The sequence below is a fragment of the Pieris napi genome, chromosome 3, assembly GCF_905475465.1.
Source record: "Pieris napi chromosome 3, ilPieNapi1.2, whole genome shotgun sequence".
Lineage (NCBI taxonomy): Eukaryota > Metazoa > Arthropoda > Insecta > Lepidoptera > Pieridae > Pieris > Pieris napi.
The window spans coordinates 1543013-1566759 of NC_062236.1; the positions used below are offsets into that span (position 1 = coordinate 1543013).

Genomic DNA, 23747 nt, shown 5'->3' on the forward strand with positions numbered 1-23747 from the left:
GTAAATAGTTTAGGTTTAGAAGTTGTTTCACATTAAAAACATACATGTTACCTACATGAGAAAAAAATGGTTTTCTGTAAAGTTGGTTTACGGACGATAGTTTAACATAACAACCTCATAATAAAATATTGATGAAACGATTGCATACTTTTATAAATAAAATTAAATATTTTTTATTGAACTATCACTATTTTGTATGGATACAAAGAAGGAGAGAATCCTCCGACGCATAGGCATAGGCCAATCGAGTGGAAGAGAGATAGATACGGCGCAAGCGTACAATGAGCGTAACGGGACAATAAGTCATGCTTTTTTTTTGGTGCATGCAGCCGGCGTTCATTAAACTATCACGCCACCGTCGTACGCTGTTGGATTAGAGTCCATCTACCAAAAAAACTTTGAAGGCGTATTCAAAACGGGTCTATTTCCCGTATCTCAGGAGGCAAGCTGTTGTAGACTCGCTCCGAAATAGGTTTTATTTTTGCGACCGTATTCGGTTATTTTAGATGGATGTATATGATTAGTGTTATGCCGGTTACGTGTGGCATTTAAGTTAAGGTTAATGCTCGTGTGTTTTTGGTTAATGGTTTTAAAGTTAAAATATTTTAGTTAAATATTTATTGCCGAGGGATCCAATACGGCTGTGGGTGCCTGCTTGTTGCACTGCAGTGTATTCAAAAATCTTTACGCCATGGCTATCAAACTATTTAATCACCTTCCTAGAAGTTATAGTTCACTGCCGTGTAATGCTTTCAAGGGGAAGGTGATTAAATTTTAAAGGCAAGGTGCCTTTATAGTATGGTTGAGTATTTACACCATAAGTTTGACAACAATTCTCATTTCATCATACTACATCATACAAAGTTATTATTTAAAGCGAGGGGTCAAATTAGATGACCTTGCAACAACTCGTATCTATAATGGAAACTTGTATACCCTTATCAATATTTAAATGATTCATAAATTAAAATCTAACTGATTTAACGACTTTTACGCATTAAAATATATGTTGTAGTTTCGATAAGAAAACTCTACACGAATTTTACAATAGTTTCGTTAGGTATTCGCTAACGTATTGACGTAATATCGCTAGGAAAATCTATCGATATACAATTTAAAAAAAAAACAATAACTATTTGATTTTACGTTCTAATGGTTTCGGTATTTGATTTACTAGTGTAGGTATTGAAAATGGCTTAGCGTAGCTTAGCATGACCGAACAATTGTTTTTACTAAAAGTTAATGTAACAGTGAAATATTTTTTTACAGTCCAGAGGTTAAAACATTCGTTAAAAATAAAAATAAACTACAAATCTTTTCTCTTTATAAAAAAACTTTCTCTTTATAATATAACCCATTGTCTTGGCTAATCCTCGTGAAAGAATGATAGAAAAGCTTCATTATATAAAAAGGAAATTTAAGTAAAAAGTACACAAAGATTCTCTGTCGTGGGCAGCCAGTCTCTTCCTTTCGACACGTTAACGGTACATGACAATGATTTCTACATAACACTTTATAACTAAACAATTCTTGCACTATAAGAATATTTTCCGTTTCAGCATAGGACAGATTGAGGTGTTGTTTAAGACTGTTAGTGGATGTATAAAGTTTTGAATCGTTCGTAAAAAGTTTTTTAAAAATTGGTATAAGATGAACATCTTCTCGTTATGATGAACAAGACGTTAGGTGAAGAACTCATCTCTGAGGTCGTAGGTTCGTTCCCCGGTTGTGCACCAATGGACTTTAATATGTGCGTATTTAACATTCGCTCGTGGAGGAAAACATTGTGACGAAACCGACTTACCTTAGACCCAAAAAATCCATGGCGTGTGTCAGTCACTGGAGGCTGATCACCTACTTGCCTATTAGATTTAAAAATGATCATGAAACAGATTCAGAAATCTGAGGCCCAGACCTAAAGAGGTTGTAGCGTCACCGATATTTTTTATAGGTAGGTTTACGTTGTGTATAATGGTGTGGTCGGTGTTTGTATCCAAAGTCTGCATATAACTGTTCACATAAGATAACTAGACAGCTTAGAAACTCATTGACAAATACGTCTGAGTCAGAATGAATCGCCAGTAAATCACAATGCTAATAACCAACTACATACACACTATGAATGAAAACCCCATTGAGAACTCGTCATGAAACGATCGTAGTTACGCGATAGCTGAATCCCGCAAGAACCTAGTTATAGTGATACTCCAGCGGCTACTACTTCTTTGATCATAAATCACACGGTATTTGAACTGCCTCAGGATTACGAGTCACTAGCTTATCTGATCTTGATATCGAAAGCTATCATTTGAATGAATGGAGGAAGTAAGGAACAGATCCAAATGGAAAGTGCATGGGGTCCATGTAATGGAAATAACAATAACGTAGACTAACGGCCGGTTTCTATACACAATCCAATTTTTACTACTGGATATTTCAATCCATTTCTCATTAAATACTTACAATAAGCGATCGATGGAACGTTTTTGTAAAATGGTTTTAAATTCGATAGAGTTCCGCTAGTGTATAATAACAAAACTAACACCTATTTTTGTAATTTTTATTGTATGGAATTAAAGTGGCTTTATGTTACTCCCTTATCTCAAAATCATATGCATTTTTTATACACGGCATTTTGTTAGTCTTATCTCTGAATCTTATTCTATCGTCTATTATATATAATAATAGTAATAATACGCACGCTCTTAGAAGCGACATGACAAATGTACGCCAGTTATGACACATATCTAGAACTATGCTTAGCCGTCTATAATAACAGTTTCCGGAAATATGTAGTGCAAAATTACGGAAATTGTTCAGCGATTTCATTTGAAAACATGTGCTGGTTCGCGCATCACCACAGTAAAAAATAATTTATTGACGCCCTATGTGTTTAAAGACTAAAGTGTTAACACATAATTTTAATCTAATTTATTTGCCTCTTCGCTTAAACGCCTTACAGTTATATGAAAAAAACACAATGCAACACATGAAGCAATAAATAATTACTTTTCTAAGTAAGCAGTCATGAGAAATAAATAATATATTTATTATATTTTTTAGAGCCAAAAGTAATTTAAGGCTCTAAATAAGCATAAACTCAAACTCAAAATAACTTTATTCATATAGGTAACCAGGTACACTTATGAACGTCAACAGAAAAGATGTTAAATTGATTTTAAATTTACATTTACTACCAGTTCTCAAGTCAAGGGCGTAGAGCGGGCAAGAAGAAAAGACAAGAAACTCTCCGCCACTATTTTAAGTCGCCAAGTTTTGAGTCATACAAATTGTTTGAACAGAAGCAAATCAATCCCAAGGATTAGGATCATTTAAGGATTCGTCAAATTTACAAAAAGCTTTATTGATTAATTTACGTTTAACGAGGGCTTTGAATTTATTTAGTGACAATTCTCTAAATTCGCTAGGGAGTTTGTTGTAAAAACGAAAACAATTTCCATATACGGAGTGGTTTATATTCTATAGCCCGGTTGGTCGTACACTCAATCCCTCCGTAACTCGCAAACTATCAAACTGCAGCCAGCAGTTCACGCAGTTCACCGTTTCGAAGAGCCATTTGCCAATTGCAAGGCTCTCAAATACGTTGCCAGTCATTAATGCGGCAATGTTTTCATAAAAGAATAGCTAAGATAGTTAAACAATGGTCTAACGTGCTCCAGCATTACTCACATGCAAAAACCTATTTGCTGTGAATGTAATTAAATATTCAAACAAAAAGCGAGACAACGTCTGACTCAACCGTTTTTACTACAATAAGGATTAGACAAAGCACTTCCTAGAACATTCAGTATTTACAGCAACTATTCTAGGAAACTACAAGCATTTGTGCTCTGATTTCTTGTTCCACAAATTCGTAATATTTGTGAAATTCTAGTATCGCTTAATAGGACTACAGAGCTGAAAACCAGTAGATTGAAAAACGAAAGAAATCAAGAAGGTAACATAAAAATAAAGAAGAAGGAGGTTTAAGGATGCTTTTGTTTTCAAGATTTTGCCGCGCACCACCACTATGTGGATCCAACTGCCCACTGAAGTATTTCCAAACCCATTCGATTTAGGGTCCTTCAAGAAAAGAGTGTACCAATTCTTAAAAGGCCGGCACCGCACTTGAGAGCCTTCTGGCAATTTGTGTCCATGTGCATCACTTGACATCAGATGAGCCTCCTGCCCGTTTGCCTTCTATTAAATAAAAAATATTTTAACCAATTTCATTGACGTAACATAACTGAAGTATTACAATGATAATCAAGAATTTTCTCATTATGGTTTGATGACTCGGAAATGCCTCTAATACAAAACATTCCCAGGTGGTCCGATCATTAAGTCAGGGTCTGATGGGATCCTAGAGTAATATTACAATCTAGCCTAACTTAAGACTAATAATTAATTAAAGACTAACCAACTTTACTAAAAAGGATATTTTACATAAGAAAATGTCCAATAGCACTACTTACAGTCTCTATTAAAGGGAAGACACTCTGCTCTTGTGTTCTATTTTTATAAGACATCATAACATATATTGAAATTCAAATAACCAATAAATATTCAATTTGCCCCCTGTGGGGCGTGGGCCAAACGTTGGGAAACACCGCACTAGATAGTCCATATAATGAAATTTAAAGGTAAAGGATTTTTTAAAGAAATTACTTGGTGATTGATCACCATAAAAGAAAGATAATATTTTAAGTGCTGAAAGAATGATTTGTACGAGACAAAAACAATAGACTCTCAGCTCCCCCAACAATAAACACTTATAAATGTAAACACAATTGTAATCTGAGACGTCAACCAACGATGATTTCATCAATTTTGATTGGTTGAAAATATTCTTAAAAGGAGCAGATTTAATAAAATATTATTTTGAATTAAATTTAAAAGTCATGGTTTGATTAAAAATAATTAAATGCCCTGTTTTCAAACTATAATTTTTTTGATAGAATCCACTTTCAAAATACTTTAAAATTTTAATTTTAGCATTTTAGTCAAGTTTATATTACGTTTAATACATAATGCGAATGAATCATTGCCACGTCAATCAATACGCAAGAATTAATTATTATATCAAAGGAAAAACGATAAGTGTGGTGTAAAAGGTCAGTAAATACACTTCGACGCATTTAAATTAACATTATAATTAATTTATTGAACATAAAACAAGATCTGTGGTTGTTTCGGGTTATCCTTTACGTTACAAAATGAAATCCAGTCTGTCGGAGGGATTTTAGTACTACATCACTAAACTATAATGTAATTACGTGGGTTTAGGTTTTTCGTTAGTTTCGGTTCGGTTTTCCTGTTTTTTTTAATATATAATATGTAATAGTAGGCAAACGGACACGAGGCAAACCTGATGTCAAGTGATACCGCCATGGACACTCACATTGCCAGAAGGCTCGCAAGTATGTTGCCGGCTTTCAAGAATTGATACGCTTTTAACTTGAAGTACCCAAAGTGGAATTGGTTCGGAAATACTTCAGTGGGCAGCTGGTTCCACATAGTGGTGATGTGCGGCTAAAACTGGTTTAAAAAACGCTCAGTTGACGGACGTCGAGGTGATACGGATGGTATTTTGTACTCTGCCTTGACGTCCGATAATGAAACTTATTTAACAAATCTTTTTTGGAAGTTAGTATTACTAGATTTTACCAACGATTAAATTTCGTTCCTATATTGCACCGATTATACCCGTTTCGTTATTTTCATAGACTACTATGGGTTTGCCCATAAAGCACTAAACATGTCTCCCGTAGATACAAAACGTAGCTAGCTTACATGCTAGCATGCTAGTTAGCTAAATTTAATGTAAATATGCCTAAAGTAACATATTTTTTTCCTTGCTCTAGTCCCCTGCCATTGTTTCTTTCCATATCTTATATTTTTACTAAAAAGACATAAATTATAATCATACTCATTCGTGTTACGAGTCTCGCGAGATTAGCTCCGGCTATATCGGTAATATTTACAATATTCATGGGCGAGGCGGGCCGCAATTGCTCGCGAGACCCTCTCTTTCATTTTTGTTTGCTTCCTCCAGATATTTAATAATTTTTGCGGAGAACCGTTCCAGGCACGGTCTGTACTTTGTAAGTCAACGCTAAAACCTAGTTTCAATGTTTTCTGTTATACGCATTTAATTCTCACTTTCGGAATTTGGAAATCGTTTGAAGATCGTAGTTTTAAATTTAAGACGTTACAATTTTTAACTGGCAACATTAGTTAACCGCTTGAAGGATTTAAGATGCTTGAATTTTTCTCATGACGAATTCGCCATTAGCGCCATGTTATGATTTCAATATCAACGCCACTATTTTTTTTTTATAAAATAGGGGGGGGCAAACGAGCTTGGGGGACGACCAAAAAGGGCAGTCTGCGCAGCCCATAGACACCCACGTTTAGTGGGTGCTTTGCCGGCCTTTGAGGGAGGAGTAGATTCGCTTTTTGAACATTTGGAGGTCGTATCTCTGAGGGAAGACCCCCCGGAAAATTTGTAATTTTAAAAATGAATTTTTATTTCTTCTAAAGCTATAATGTTTTAGCAAGTATAAAAAAATGCACACCGCACCGAATTTACAATTAAGAAAATCTATTCAACATTTAATTATATCCTGTTAGTTTCAAATTAGACAAAAAAAGGGTTTATGCAATATTTTTGGCTAGCAAGACTTTGAGAATTATATTACAAGTTTTTTTTTTCAGTAGATAAGAGATAGATAGCCAGAAAATACATTAACGCTTGTGTATATTTATTAATTAGCATCTGCTAGCTTCGCCCTCGTTTCATGTATTTAAGCGAGATATTTTTCTGATGTCTTCAACTACTTCAATATTTCGGCAAATTAACATAAAACCACAATGAATTATACACCTTCCTCAGAAATCCATACTATTGGTGAAAACATAATTAAATAAAGACAGCAATCAAATAAATAAAATATAGTACAATAAGTACTCACTGTTCCTGTCTGGTACACACATTGGGTCCCTCGAGGAGCCCATGAGCGCTGGCTAGCATCACCAGCAGAGCGTACTTCCACATGGCGACTGGTATCACGCAAACTCCATAACAATCGTATTGTTTATCGCGTCACCGATAATGCCGGCAACCTGAAATACAAATGTTATAGCATGAATGAAAAACAGTTGTTAGAACCCCCATTTCTGCGACTCCTTCATTGGGCATTAAGGCTGATGTGTTTCCCAATTTCCAACTTTATACATTTAGCTTGTAAAATAATTTGTAAATAAATTATCTCGTGACCCAAATATGCAGTCTTCGTATTTCTTTTCTTCCTTTCGTTTCTTTTGATATATACAGTGTATAATCTTTATAACGTAAAAATCAGTTAAATTTATTTGGTTTAACTCAATACCCATACAATCATTCTTCCATCCCTATAAGGAAACTGTATACGTCTACACTGTATTTAATTTTATATACATATAAACCATATATATATGTATATATGTATATATATTGTTATAATAATGTAGGTTTAAATTAATAAACCAAGATTAAGGCTACGTGTATATCGGAGCAAAGAAATTGACATATATATATAGCACACATACATATTCACATAAAAGCCCCCGAGAGTAGGTATGCCTTTAGTTCTGAGAATTAAACATGGTAACAATTCCTCTTTAATAAGAGAACCCTACTTAACTATAAATGTGTTTGCCCCATGACATGAGCATGATAATAATTGGATTGTAAAACGATTGTCGCCTCTACCTATATCTACTATTATCACGATAATTAGAATTTCCACCTGATGTCACTAAGCCTCACGCTTCATAACTTCTGAGGGCAGAGATTAGGCGACCTTTAATGCCCTCACAGATTGTTAAAATACGTGGAAAGAGGTTAGGATCCTAATTATTAACGTATGCTTCCGCAAACATAGGGCAAAGTTGTAAATAATTGTGACTAATTTTTGATATCGGTTTATGAGTTAATTTGTTACAAACATACACATTTTTACCCTTTATATATTAGTATATAAAATCTTTAAGAAAAGAGTAATGAGAGCAGTGTTGGACTAGCTGCTCCAGCGTGCGACTCACATCCCTGAGGTCGTAGGTTCTAACCTCGGCTGTGCACCAACGGACTTTCTATGTGCGCATTTAACATTCGCTCGAAAGTGAAGGATAACAATTATTTATAAAAACACTCCTGCCCTAACAGTCGACCCCAAATTGGCAAGAGTGCACAATAAGTGAATATTTTTTTTACAGACGAAACAAAAAAAATAACAAGAAACTAATTAGGAAAAACAAAATAACACAATAAAAAATACAAGAAATTAACTACTATAGGCGCTAATAAATAATAAAACTTTAACCTATGTTCGTTTAATTCGTTAACTAAATTAATACACATAATAATAACATCGTGAGGAAACCAACTTCCCTTAGATCCAAAAAGTCGACGGCGTGTGTCAGGCACAGGAGGCTGATCACCTACTTCCCAATTACATTGACAATTGATAATGAAACAGATACCTACAGACATCTGAGGCGCAGACCTAAAAAACACTATTTTGCAGTACACACTTAAATCCTTCACAAAATTCATATCATTACATTATAACTCTATATCAATTGACCTCTTTTCGTTTATATTAAAAATTGACTTTCATTAAAACTCACAACAAACTCGTGTCAGGTGAACGACCTCTCAATTGTTTTATGAAGCATTTATATGTGTACGTATACATATAGCAAGATATACAGATAAAAGGTGGACTTTAAAGACAATTGTATGGAAAGGACCAAGGGGAAAAAGAAGAGGGGGCCCCAAAAAGGTGATTAGAAGAAATAGAAGCGGTAGCAGGAAGCGAATGGAGAAAGAAAGCCATAGACAGAGTTAGCTGGAGGTGGCCTTTACCCGTGAAGGGGTTCCGATCGACTGTACTAAAGGTAGCTAGGATATATAGGGTAACAAGATAAAAATAATGTATAAAATGTAAAATATCTAAGCAGTATACATATTTACATTTTGACGTGACAACGTCTTATAATTCGATGGAGCCGGCTGCACGCACGAAAAAACATGACTCATGCGGCGTTACCTCGCTCTGAGGCGTTCCATTTAAGGCTTGAAGTGCAAGCGAGAGCGCGAAGCGACAGAGAGGCACAATCGGACTCCGCGCTCTTCAGCGTTCGACATCTGTCTCTCTCCTACTTGAGTGAGCGATTCGTGACGTTGTCACGTTCAACTATCGTCAGTAAACCGACTTTACAGACAACCGATTTTTTTGTCTGGAGACAAGGAGAAGATGAAGACTTTATGTTTAAAAACCAGAGGCGCTACAACCTAAGTTTAGGCCGCAGGTTTCTGTCTACGTCTCGTGATCATTTATACATGCCGTCGACTTCAGGGTCTAAGGCTGGTTTCCTCAAGATCTTTTATCGTACGAGCGAGTGTTGTTTGCGCACATATAAATTCCATTGAAATACGGCATATCAATTTACGGCTTTCTCATAATAAATGAAATTTGATATTAATATCACAGCGTATTTAGATATTAGACATATTAATATTCAGAATAAACGTTTCTAGAACCTATTTTGGGGCATTGCTTATGTATTGAATTTCAATTAAGTAGTACTAATACTGCACTTCTACCATAGACAAAGTATTGCGTTCTTATTTATAAAAACTGATTGTGCACTTTTTTATTTAGCAATGACCAAACTACACTTTTTCCGCCAAATTGAATATACGCTACGATAAAGAAACAATTCAGCGTTTTTGTTTTGTGGATGAATTGATGTACTTTCTATGAATAAGTAATTTAATTATTTTTTTATAATTCTGACATAGAAGACCATCTCGTCTAATTAAAAAAAACACTTAATTGCATATATGCCTTTTAAATTATACATTTGTAAAAAATAAACTCAAAACTACACCTGTGACAAGCACAGAAGATCAACTTTCCTAACAAGACAAAATTATCAAGAGAACCGACATAAATTTCAAGCCAAGAGGAGAAACAGATCCAAAAGTCAAATCTAAGACACATTAGAGACGAGATATAGCGTGACGTACGGGACTTAGTGTAAGTCTCGTTCCTAAATCACATCCTTGCTCCCCTAACTCCCCACCCCCCTAGGGACATACCAAGTAGTACAAGCTGTTAAATCCTACACATGACAGATGACATCTAGGGCAAAGGGCAGCCTTATCGCTTTCACTGCTCACTTTAAATATCTCCCAACAAATTCTTCAAACTATTAACAGCTGACACTGGTAATGAATATCAAGTTTATATGATAGTAAGAGATCGTATAAATGCTATCTGACCTGGACTTTTCATAGCAATGATGTCAGACAAAAGTTAGTAATACGCACAAACCAAATTACCTAGGTAATTAAAAAAATAATTATAACACTTATCACTATCCTTTTTATATTAAAAACTACAGGATTTTTAAATATAAAATGTATGTCGCACTAATATAATATTCGGTTTATTAATATATAATTATTAAGATTTTTTTCATTCACATGAAATTGTATTCGATATAATCGCTCTTTATTTATTATCTGTGTCGATTTCTAATATTAGAATTACCTACAATCGAATCGTGACCGATGACCGAGTGACACAGATTATATCGCAAAACGGTAAACTTGTTGTCAAGATTCTCAGAACGCGAATACCAATTAATTATTAATCCTTATTTCGTACTATATAAATTTTAACTGTTAATTGCTTCAAAAATAAATATGAATGTCAATTGAATATCAGCAAAATTAAAATTTTGAGTTTATCCTATCTGCACGATAATTTCTCAAAACCTCATTCATCAGTAAAGCGGCGGTTGAACAGGCATCTTCTGGACAGGCGTGCCCCCCAATAGGCCACACCTCACTTAACATCAGGTGGAATTATGGCCAGTTCTGTATAAAAAAACTTCCTTTTTTTTTTCAAATAATTATTAGAAGTTTTAGCAAGCAAACAGCTTTGAAAAATATCTCACTTCGCGTTACAAACCATTTGAAATCAGAATAATTTTTAGATAAATAACGTAAAACTTTCGTCAAGAAAAAATACAACGCAAATTAGAAATCTGGGCTATGCGTCATTCTTCTTATTTTAAACAAACACGATAAAGTTTCAATATTAAATAGAACATGACATATGCAACTTGATCACTTACATAAAATTAAATTACGATAACATAAATTATAGAAGTGGATTGAATTGCCATACCGCATACGTGAAAATATTTGTCTGATTGTAAAATTTTACTAGAAAGGTAGGTTTTTTTTTTTGATCGGCTCGTACGCTCTGCTTGCGTTTTAACAATTCACTCACCTGAGTCTGCAGAGTCAAGAATTTTCTGGTTCTCTTTGTTACTAATTAAGATTATATATATAACTAGCTGATCCGGCAAACGTCGTTTTGCCATGTTTATCATTTATAATAAAAATAGGGGTTGATCGTAGAGGGGTGAAAATTAGGGGTTGTATGTATTTTTTAATGTTGTATCATAAAAAAATAAAGAATAAATTTTATATCAAAATTTAAAAAAAAAAATTAGGGGTGGACTATCCTTAACATTTAGGGGGATGAAAAATAGATGTTGTCCGATTCTCAGACATACCCAATGTGCACACAAAATTTCATGAGAATCGGTTGAGCCGTTTCGGAGGAGTTTAACCACAAACACCGCGACGCGAGAATTTTGTATATTAGATAAACTTATCGATTCCGTATTAAAACAGTAGGTATTTATTGCAATATCATCTTTCCGATCTGGTATTAAAGTACATTTTACAATGTCCAAATGTTTTAATTTCTAGTTCTGACAACATGGGCAACCCCCCAGATTGAATTAGCCACGAATAGTTTTTATATCTCTACATGTAACGGCTAAACACATGTGTTAAAACGCTTACAATATACAGATTTAGGTCAGAGCTAATATTATTTCCATAATCTGCTGAGTAACCTAATTCATATTACAGATTAAACACGCCAATTTATCTAATATATAAAATTCTCGTGTCACAGTTTTCGTTGCCATACTCCTCCGAAACGGCTTGACCGATTTTGATGAAATTTTTTGTGCTTATCCGGTATCTATGAGAATCGGCCAACATCTATTTTTCATCCCCCTAAATGTTAGGGGTAGTCCACCCCTAAATTTTTATTTTAATTTTTAGACAACATTTTTAATTTCTATTTTTTATGATACAGCATTAAAAAATACATACAACCCCTAACTTTCACCCCTCTACGATCAACCCCTATTTTTTTATTATACATGATATACATGGCAAAACGACGTTTGCCCGGTCAGCTAGTGTTTTATAAATATCCCGATATTATCTCACTGCGTAAATGTATGAAAATACTAGAATCGAGTAATTGTTACAACTCTTATGTCAACTCCAATGTAGTTTTGACATCGGTAAGTCACACTCAACGCTTGAATCTTCCTCTGACACTTCGGAAAGATTATTCGCACTTGAATACTCGAATTATTATCTATTGATGGATATATTATATATTTATAATATATATGTTTATGTAAATGCTGCAACACAGCTACGGTATATGCTATGAAAAATCGTTAGCTTCGGGATTGCGATAGGCTGAATTGATTGAAATATTCACTGATAAGACTCCAGACTTGGCGTGCTACGACTAACTACGACTGTATTTTTTTATAGAACTGGGGACAAACGGGCAGGAGGCTCATCTGATGTTAAGTGATAACATGCGAGTGCGTTGCCGGCCTTTTAAAATTTGATACGCTCTTTTCTTGAATGACCCAAGTCGAATTGATTCGGAAATACTTCAGTGAGCTGGTTCCACATAGTAATGTACCAGTATCTCAAATCCAATATATTTTTGACATTCAGACAGTCAAGCTCTTCTAATTACATAATATAAATAAACATTATCGCATATGCATTTTCAATAACATTCCCACGGATACGCAAATAAACAATTAAATAATTAGCATAATTATCTATAATTAACAACAGCACGATACTGTAAACCAGTCCTTACTTATAATCTCACTTTCAATACGAGTCTGAGGAGGTTATTTTCTGTTTCCAGACGAGCTTGATTGCTACGATTTGTTAGGTCACATTCCTAACTGTATTTAAATACCTACGCATTACTTAAGCAAATGTTTTGCTATTTTTGCTTGCAGTAAAACGTTTTCTTTATATCGGCTATTTTAAGAAATATGTAACTCTAAATATAAGATCTCGGAACCATTCTGTCAGCTGGTGTTTTGGGGGCCATTACATTTACTAAAATGTCCCCCCCCCCCCCTCTCTTGTCAGCAAAGGTAAGCAAAGCTCTCAAAAAAGAATTTTACATAAACGTATTAATGTTTTGTAGGAATCTTCGAAAATGCATTTCGTTTTCAAGCATAGACAATGTGCGGGTAATATGTCTAAAAAAGTAATTACTGTTGACGTAATCACCAAAAAATAAAATCAAAGATCCCCCTATAGTGCTTACGACATACTGGAATGGCCCCTTGTCAGTTAAAACTAATTTACAAATTTAAACCCATATGTATTATTTACCAAACTTTTGCTACACGCTAGGAGGCTATAATTTTCTACTGTTAGTAAATATAAAAATAAATTTTCAAAAAAAAACAAAATTACTTATTCACAAATACTTAAGTCGCCTTATTCATCTTAGATACCTGATATGTGCCTATAAATTCTTTTACAGCTGTTTCGCATTGAATCACAGTTGAAGATAAAAAGAGGATGAAAATATTGTTATATTATCAATTCATTCAATAGCATACACAATTGCCGAAATACCAATTATTCCGTGAGCATATTATTAAAACAGCGAACGTTCAATTCAAGGCATAACAATTGTGTTTTATTAGACGGGGTCAGTGTGGATGTCACTATGTAAACAGCAAATTCATAAGATAAAGCGTGTTTCTTTGTTGTGCTAATGATTCACTGTTTATCATAAATAATAGTTGAAGAATATATACAGATATAAATGTTTATATACATGCAAATTGCAAACACGTTTCACGATAAAAGGGCCGCCCAACTTATATGAGAATGCTTAAAAAGAAGAGAAGATTGGTTGTTGTAAAATTTTTAATGTTTAAAGAACTTTATTTCTCATTACAAAAATTATTTTTTATTTACATGAGAAATTTAATATTAAGTATATACGAACGAGATACACGTCGCCATCAGCTAGCCCAATTTTAGTCTAATGGGCCCATTCTTATGTGTATCTTTAATGCCCTTTTGAACTGATCAATCACGCTAATGTTACGAACCTTAGACGGCAACCGATTAAACAATTGCACACCCTCATACCTAATAGATCTCTTTAAATAATTTGTGCGCGGCTTTGGCAAGATAAGCAAACTCGCTCGACGAGTATTGCGTGTAGTGGTGTATTTGATTTTATTAAATGATAAATTTTTAATCAATTACTGTCTAAAATTCGTAATATTAACACGTTTAACCAATTTAAAAGGGCATGAAAGATACATATCAGAATGAGCCTAGTAGACTAAAATTGGTACGGCTGATGGTTCGTTCGTTTGTATCTACATCTTAAGTTTCTCATGTAAACAAAATATGTACATTATTTTTTTGTAATGAGAAATAAAGTTCTTTAAACATTAATTTAACGTCAATGTAGACTTTCGCAACTGTGGCACCGTAGACAGTTTTTTTGGACAATTTCCAGTGTCAAGCATCGCACGGCGCTCGGCTCTCCCGGCTAAATAATTATATGTTATTACAATGCTTACATATTCTTAAGATTCTATGTAGCATGATTTAATATCATGTCTCATATTTTTGTTAGAACCGGCGCCCTTGAAGAAAGTGTCCCACGTCAATATTTATAAACAGCATTATTGATGGTGTCAAGTGAATACATAAAAAGCGCAGACAGAACTCGTCAAACCGACACGGTCATCCCGGATGTTATTGCGATAAACGTTCAATTACCAGGAAAAAAGAAATGTTTACAATACATGCTTTGTTTGGTAGTCATATCATAAATTTTGTATACAAGCTAATAAACCACTGAGCAGCATGGTAAAAATAAGGGACCTTTTGGTCTTTAGAACTAGATTGTTTGAATGGAGTGGAATAATCCCAAGCACAGCATTAACTAACATTTCATTATATTATTCAATATTACTACAAAAATATGTACTTGTTACGTTACCGGGGTTGATACAGTTAAAACATTTTGAATTTAACCCGTGTCGTTTACACTAAAGTTGAAATTTTATTTATTTATGCTTTATTACCTTATTCACAAACATACACATAACAAAAATACAAAAAAAAAAATGTTACAAAAGTTATAAGGCAACGGGCGGCCTTATCGCTAACAAGCGATTTCTTCCAGGCAACCCTAATGTGGAACAATGAAAAAGAAACACCTACAGAGGGTAGAGTACAAGAATTGCAAAAATTATTAACAAACAAATAAAAATAAAAACTCTAAAGGAAAAATAACAATAATAATAAATAGAACTATGTATAGACAAACATTTAAAATACAATACAATACAAAAGGTTAACAGAGTCACAATAATTAATATATATAAGCAGAGGCAGCTAATTACGAGGCAGAAAGAAAATGATCAAAAAGAAGCTTTTTGAATAAATTTAAGGACTGAGCTTGTCTAATGTAGTTAGAACTAAAGGATCAATCTAGAGCATTCTATATTAATATTAATTATATATAGGTTGTATTAATTTGATATAAAGCCCTAATCTAAAAAGAAGAAAATGAATTTAATTTATTTTGTTCTTTTTATTTTAATAAATATACTAAAATCACACACAATAAGTTTACCATACATATACAGTAAAGGAATAAATCATGTACTTAGCTCGCCAATATTTAGAAAAATACCAGAAGCCATAGTTAAGTTAGAATTTAGCTAATTACTTCTAAACAATTATCTAACAAGATTAAGTATAACCTTTGATCAAACTGGGAGTTGATTTTTAAATCTGCTTTTGTGCCTAAACAGACTATCAAATTGTTATTTTAAATGGCATGGTAAGTAGGATATTAAGGTTCATTCATGGATGCATTTTGGGCCTAATACAAAATGTAGACATGTTATAGGGTGGTCAACATTGCCTTTTATATCATATTTGGTGTCAGTCTGTATAAACCTAGTACATTTCACTTATATTCAAGAATTTACACAAACATGACAGCACATTAATTATTAACATTAATTGATTCTAATAAGGAAGATAGTGTATAGTCAGATTTAAAAATCAGTTCCAGTTTGAGCAAAGGTTAACTTATGCATATTTAAACTATCTTCAAATTAAAATTTAGGTTACAGTATGTGTCAGATTCTAGCAAATAAGCACATGCTGGAATCTGTTTAATGGGAACATATGTGTGAAAACACCACAATTATATGAATATGACTAATTTAAGCAAACTCTACACATGTGTTAAGGCTATTTCCGTTAATTCAATACACATATGTTACTCCTAACCAACATATAAGAAACCACATACACACAAATAACTAAAGTCTTCTTGATAAAAGAAACTAACACACAGCTGTGAAGGTATTAATTGTTAATTAAAATAATAATAAAATCTATGGAAATTTAAATAAGATAGATTCTTTATTTATCAAGAAATTTACATATATTTTATAAGCATTTAATTTACAATCAGAATTCTTGGAAAATATTTTAATGTTTGTTTGTACTATCCAAACATCTTACTGTTATCCAAGTCCAAGCTAATATAACTTATTGTCTGTTGGTGATAACACAAACCTATTGGTCCACTTATTACATTCCTACAAATTACATGAGATTAAACGATCCTACTGTGAAATCGTGTAAATTTTTATTTGTTACGTAGTTACATCAGTGAAGTTAAGCTAATTTTTATTTGTTTTTATTCAGAGAAATTGGCAATAAAAGTTGTTGAGGCTAGACTTACCCGGATGTGATAAATCAGATGTTTGAAGATCTCCGTGATTCACTTCATAAAATGCAAAGGAATCCAACTACACTTGTAGGTCAACTAAAACAAGCTTTATTTTACATTAACACCTATATACACTGTTCACATAGCAAATAAAACTATGATGATTGCACTTATGCTACTGTATAATTATTCATAGTTAATAATAAATGTGGGCTTTTAGCATTCAAATTGTTTAAAGAAAATAATTTTTAAAATATGCGAAGTTAATCACAATTTTCTCTATACTTGTTTTGTACACATAGAGAACGACAAATTTGTACCACAGGGCACAGACTAGTAATACGCCGCAGTCGGGACTGCACTTGCATTCGGAAAAACTCCACAATACGTCAATCATCAAACGCTATATTTTGACGCCATTTGACGGTATTTGACAACATTAAACACCATAGATATAACACAATAGTATCAATTTCAAATTTCAATACGTTTTTTTTAAATATAAGCTATACCTATGACAATTGACAGTCTAGACTAGTCAATAGTCATTAACTGTAGTAATTTTTTATATCGTATTAGGTATTAATTATTTAATTAAGTTGTTTAGAAATCATAAAATTAGGCATCTCACCTTTTTAAAATGGAAAAACTAAGACATACCGTATGTATACTAGGTATATGCTTTGCCTAATCTCTTTGCAAAAATATTATAAAAATTTTACCTTCATAGGTATTGAAAAATTTTAAAAGTCTGCATCGAACTCGACTTAAAATTTTCGATGGGGACCATAGGGCACTAACTGCAGCCAGACTAAAAATAAACGATGAATATAAGAAAAATAAAGCAGTCAAAGATGAAGAGGCAATTAAAGCCGTAAGTTACATATTGCGTCACTTTAATTACAATTATGCTTATTATTTAGCTCTTTTTACCAATGTAATATTTCATTATATGAATATTTAAAGCTATACGGAATTTTAATAATACTGTATACGTACTATAATATTCTAAATTTCAGATGGTTAAGTTTAGTGAGGAAATTGAAAAAGAACTGAAAACTCAAGTCATACAAGCCCGAGAAGTCAAGCCTGGTGTGTTTGGTAAGTAATTAATATAATAAGGACTTCTTTTAAATAACATTCCACATAATTATATATATTTTTTCTTTTTTAGAGGCAAGGATTACTGAAGACACTGTTAAGCTGGACAATGTCATGTTTGATGAAAATGCAGAATTACCAAAAAGACGCAGAAAAAATCAACAATGTTGTCAGGACATAAAAGATAAATAATAAGAGATGTTTAGAGTCTTAAGTATAATGTAGATTGTATAGGACAAATGTCTAGAAAAATCATTTTGAGCTGTACCATAATATTATATTGTTCATATATGGTAAGCATTCTTTTTATTGAAAGACCCTATGTTGAATTGATTCTGAAATACTTCAGTGGGTAGTTGGTTCCACATAGTGGTGGTGCATGGTAAACAATGCCTTAAATAATGCTTAGCTGTATTCTTCCTTGACATCCAATGATGAAACTCATATGCAGGTATTAGTCTGAAAAATTTATAATTCTCCATGTTAATGGGGAAGAAGCACCCATCTCTGATCAAGTAGCTCGGAAAGTGATTACTCATATACTTCTTGCATATTTTAAAAAGAATATGATCTTTTAACTGATCACCGATTTGGAATTGTTGTAATAGATCTGCAGATGACCTTTTTGTATGCGGTGATGATTTCGACTATTGCGTTGTTCCCAGGAGAATGTAAGTGTGTGGTACTATTTCACCGTGCCTACTGCTGATAGAGGACTTGATGATTTTGAATTTTAATCGTCAGTCATTTCTGGGCCGTTCTTGCCAAATGTCATCTGGGTGTCTTGGATCCTATTGTGAGGCGGGATAAGCGCATTATAGACGATGATTCGTTCGTTGATCTCAATTCTTTTATCTTGACCATCGCCGTTGAGTTGCCTACCTTTCAGTCTTTATAGATCGCACTTCGGAGAAAGCTCTCTGGAACTGCTGTCAAATTTATTGAAAAGCCTGGTTAAAAAACAGTACCAATGAATAAAGAATTCACTAATCATTTTGTCATCCTGTCTTTAACAATATTATGTTCAGTTATCAATATAATATAGCAGGATACAGAATGCAGTCTTCAGAATACAATTTTGACAAAAAATTCAATATTATATGAAATGTAAGTAGCGAAAGTATTAATATATGTGACATTGCAACAAAAAGCAATAAAAGTGAAGGTTACATGCAAATAGATAATTTTAAGTACTTAATATTTTATGTTAGAGTTTTAAAAAAAACTGCAATGGATTGATAGTTTATAAATGTGAAGGTATTGTGTTTAAAAGACAGATTTTTTAATACGTAATGGGAGGATACAAAGGAAAGCATGTTTTTCACTGTATTTTTCTTTTTCTACTAATTTTGATTTTTATGAGTGCTATCAATAAAGGACAACAAAGCAGCAGAAATATTATCGGGACCTATGGATTACTAGGTACCCTTATATTATACTGTTTAAGGTTATCTCCCTTATTCCCGATTATTCAAACAATTTTTAATTTTTGTGGCCTTGTGTTTTACAATGCTTTCCCCAAAAACGTGGAATTGAAAAGTTCGTTGACGCGTGCACCGTTTTTATGCATAAGAGTCGTTACACGAGGATTATTTCCAAATCTCATTTTACGAAATGTACCAAGAAACCTAGAAATTTGTAAACATGTTGGTTTAGAAAATTTTGTACTAGAAGTTGTCACCGATTACCCCATCTTTATCCCAAAAAATGAAAAGGTCAGAGAAATTATTATCCCCAGTAGTTATGAAACTAAAAATGGATCACTGTTTAAAGCTAGAGCTTTACATTATTGCTGGGAAGATAGTGTTAATAAATTGAGCGATTCGGATTGGATTGTTCATTTAGATGAAGAGACTTTGCTAACGGAAGACTCACTGAAAGGTATACTGAACTTTGTCACTGAAGATAAATATGATTTTGGCCAAGGAACAATAATATATGCTAGTGAAATAGTAAATTGGTTTACTACGCTTGCTGATGCCTATCGCGTAGCCCAAGATATGGGGATGTTTCGGTTCCAGTTTTACGCATTTAATAAGCCGATTTTAGGTTGGAAAGGTTCTTTTATGGTCGCTAAGGTAAGAAATTTCTAGCAAAACAAAGATCTATCTTTATCATCCTAGTTTGAAACCATTTAAAGGTTTTCATTTCTTATGTGTAAATTTGATAGGTATAATCATTTGTAAATAGATGATTATTTTCTTCAGGCGATTTCAGAGAGGAAAGTTTCCTACGACCATGGACCTGAGGGCTCAATTTCGGACGGACATTTCGCTCTAAAGGCGTCCAGCATGGGATACACCTTCAACTTTATCGAAGGCGAAATGTGGGAGTTGAGTCCATTAACCGTGTTTGACCTTATTAGACAAAGAAAGCGTTGGCTTCAGGGTATGATTATAACCGGTAATTGTGAAAAGATTCCATTTAAGTATAGGCTTTTATTTCTATTACATACGTACGCGTGGCTGTCGCTACCTCTTCGAGTGTGCAATTATTTCACAGCTGAATACTATCCAGTACCGTTTCCATATGTATTAGATTTATTAATAGCTTTCATCGGAGCCGTTGGGATATACTTGCATATCTATGGCTCTATTAGATCTTACTCTACGAAACAGTACGGCTATTTTAAAATTATCTTAGTTTTAGCGACAATAGTGATATTGCCAGTTGTTCTTATATTAGAGGTAGTCGCGATTTTTTTGGCGATTTTCACTGAAAATAAAGAATTTTATGTGATAGATAAAAATATTTGGAAAACATGACCGATCAACCGTGTACGAAAATCTCTTATTTTAGAGCAATTTATTAATAGTTTATTGTAAAATACTATTATTAAATACATAATATTAACAATGTTGTGTTTTTATTTTGTTTATATTTAGTTGCATCTTCATAGTCGCGACATGATCCGTCTTTTGTTTTTTCCATTCCCAGGCAAGCAACCATCTTCAAAAGACGTAGGTATGTATTACTTTACTTATTTTCTTTGGCTGTTTTTATAATATGAGCTCGCGGGTCAAAAAAGTCAATTAATAATAGTAAATAAAATATAAATAGCCTATATAAATCCATTTTATGCGAGTGCGTTTGGGGAAACTTGAAGGTGAAGAAAATCTCTAGAAACCAATTCTACGGTCTGCTAGTTCACATAACGAAATTGGAGAGTTTTCCAGCCGGAAGATGGATTTACAAAGGACAAAGTTGTTATAAGAAATAAAAATAATTATTTAATTTCACAATAAAATTATGTTTACGTGAAAAACATTACATAATCCGTTTTAGGAAATAACTTTTCATGCTTAGCTATTGTTACACCTGAGCAAACTTTGTATAAAACTAGGTTTGTGCAATAAAATTAATTTAGTTTACATTTTTAATTTCATTATTTTAAAGCTTATAGCAAATACAATTGTAAATTTATCTAGCCTACCTATCGACTAGCGGCTTTAGGTCACATGAAAATAAAATATTTTTAAACCATTATTTATGTAAATACCAAAAACCTTTTTAACATAAGAACTATTATATAAAATCCATTCACCACGGCAGCGTTTTGTCGATTATCACATAATTGCAGAGTCGAAATCCGTTCGAATAACAAATTCTTATAGCCTAGCTTTACCCAGCTATTTCCGGCGTATTTGATAACTGACAGGATACGGAAGTTAAAGTATAATCAGCTCTACACGAAATAGTTTGCAGTAGGCGTAACCGGCTTATACTGGAATTCGTGTAAGAAGTGTTACTTATCTTAAATAGTCGGAAATATTTTTTTCTGACGCTCCGTTTGCATACAAAATCAATTGAAAATAATGCATCAAATCAACTATAAGGTTAATAACCATTTTTTTTTCTTATATTATTGCAGCAGACATGTTTACAGAGTCAATGCAATTTAATGTAAATTATATAGGTAGTTCATTACAAATATATCATAACAATGAAGATAGAATGCTAATGTGATGTAATCTTTTAAAATGCCACGATAGGGACAGATAAAGAGATATGTACTTGTGTTTTGTCCTTCTTACTCTCATCCATTAGGTATCATATAAACGTATTCCAGCCATAAGTTCTGTTACAAATGAAAATGCATTTTTTTTAATGAAGTAATGTAATATTACTTAAATGTATACCTACATTTATTAAAGTCTCAGCAAAAAATAAAAAAAAGATTCTATTCGAAATGGCCACATTTGGCCCATCTGTTTGGCCACGAATCTATGGATTTACGCACTGTTTCCAAGGGAAATTTCGCCACTGCTTGCTCCAAAGATACTTTAAGAGACTCAAAGTCGCCGTGTTTTTTAGAGTAGGCAGGCTATGTCCTCTAAAACTGACCACAATTTTAACGCTAAAGGGTTGCGGTCTGGGCTAGATGAGGGCCAGTCGTCAGTTCTTATAAAGTCCGGAACGTTGGTTTCAAGCCAGGCTTGGGTAGTTCGTACCCAAGGTACAGAATCCTGTTGGAAAGTCCACGGTACATATTTTAAAAAGTGTATTGCTGAGAGGTTTCACAACATGATCCAAGACTGTATTTTGGCTGAAGTTTTCACTCCTTTTTCATAAAAATGTAGTTTTGTGATTCCTTGATAAGATACGCCTTACCAAACCATCAGTCACGCAAGATGATGACCACGTTATATCTTTCTGCAATCACTGCAATCCTATTTTCTTTAACACCCCATTCAATATTAATAATTATTAATAATAAAATAATTTGATAATGATCTCGAAAAAATATGAAAAACGACGCAAAATCTAAAGTTTTTAAAATAAATACGTGTTCCAAATTCAAAATAATTAAAAAGTTGAAAAAAGAAACCGCGTATTTATGGCCAGACTATTTATAGTAGGTACGATTATTCTGAACTGGCGAAGCGTATCCAATACAATCCAATACAAATTTAAAAAAAAATTATATTACATAAAATATATTAAGTCCCTCGTAACTGGCTAGTAAATCGATTCAGTTTCACAAAATTAAATTGATACACAAACTTAATACATGTGGGATCAAGCGCCGGGTGATATAGTAATATGAAGAATCTATGCTAACTTTATGCCGCTATACTATTTACATATTTTGTGTAGTACTAGGATAAAGGTAGGATAGGTTTGTGTAGTACATTTGCTCTAGTACCTTAAAGTCATAAATTTTAGGTACCAAATTAATAACACTAATTTAGTTAGCAAATATACTATATTATGTTTATTTATTTATTTAGTCATTTACAGCATAGATGCGAAACTACTAGCAAATTTTATTTCTACTTAAAAAATCTAAACAACTAATATTCATCTCTCAGTCTACTCTTCCCAAACTTGATACAAATATATCCGTTGTTATCATGTTCTGGTAAATAACTAAGGCAACGGTTAAGCAGTGAAGCCAAGTGCGGAATCCGTGACCGCAGGCAGAGGACATTTAGTGAGCTCCACTCAGACAACAGGCCATACCTCCGGGATTTTAAAACTTTTCAGGCACATACAGGCTAAGCAATTCTGGCCCATGCAGTCTGATCTACTCCTCAAAACATTAGATTGCCGATTGCTCTCTTCAAAATTCAAGTGAATCATACCTCAACGAGCCCAGCAAAAAAGCACGACGTTGTTGTTGGACGAGATATACATAAAAAGTCACCAAGTGCGAGCCAAATT

At 33.3% G+C, this 23747-nt stretch overlaps 3 protein-coding genes across 5 annotated transcripts in view; 2 read left to right on the forward strand and 1 right to left on the reverse strand.

The window, feature by feature from the left end:
- Positions 1–17342, reverse strand: part of LOC125063799 (protein draper) — a 39134-nt gene extending 21792 nt beyond the window's left edge. Inside the window, exons 1-2 of one of the 2 annotated variants that reach the window (XM_047670439.1) lie at positions 16995–17342; positions 6975–7125 (exon numbers count right to left, since the gene is read on the reverse strand). In XM_047670439.1, the coding sequence (XP_047526395.1) occupies positions 6975–7057 (83 nt within the window). In that variant the 5' untranslated portion in view covers positions 7058–7125; positions 16995–17342. The remainder of the gene's footprint in view (positions 1–6974; positions 7126–16994) is intronic. The other variant, XM_047670440.1, reaches the window with a different exon arrangement.
- Positions 17343–17506: 164 nt separating this feature from the next.
- LOC125063805 (complex III assembly factor LYRM7) lies at positions 17507–18380 on the forward strand. Its single transcript, XM_047670447.1, has 4 exons — positions 17507–17643; positions 17713–17856; positions 18002–18083; positions 18157–18380. Exons 1-4 carry the CDS (start codon positions 17623–17625, stop codon positions 18273–18275), a joined length of 366 nt encoding a protein of 121 aa, XP_047526403.1. The 5' UTR covers positions 17507–17622; the 3' UTR covers positions 18276–18380.
- Positions 18381–18488: 108 nt separating this feature from the next.
- On the forward strand, positions 18489–20936 carry LOC125063803 (beta-1,4-mannosyltransferase egh-like). Of its 2 annotated transcripts, XM_047670443.1 has the most exons (2): positions 18489–20161; positions 20291–20936. In XM_047670443.1, exons 1-2 carry the CDS (start codon positions 19376–19378, stop codon positions 20846–20848), a joined length of 1344 nt encoding a protein of 447 aa, XP_047526399.1. In that variant the 5' UTR covers positions 18489–19375; the 3' UTR covers positions 20849–20936. The 2 variants fall into 2 exon arrangements, with proteins under 2 accessions (XP_047526399.1, XP_047526400.1); XM_047670444.1 differs by having other exon boundaries at positions 18489–20434.
- Positions 20937–23747: the final 2811 nt, after the last annotated feature.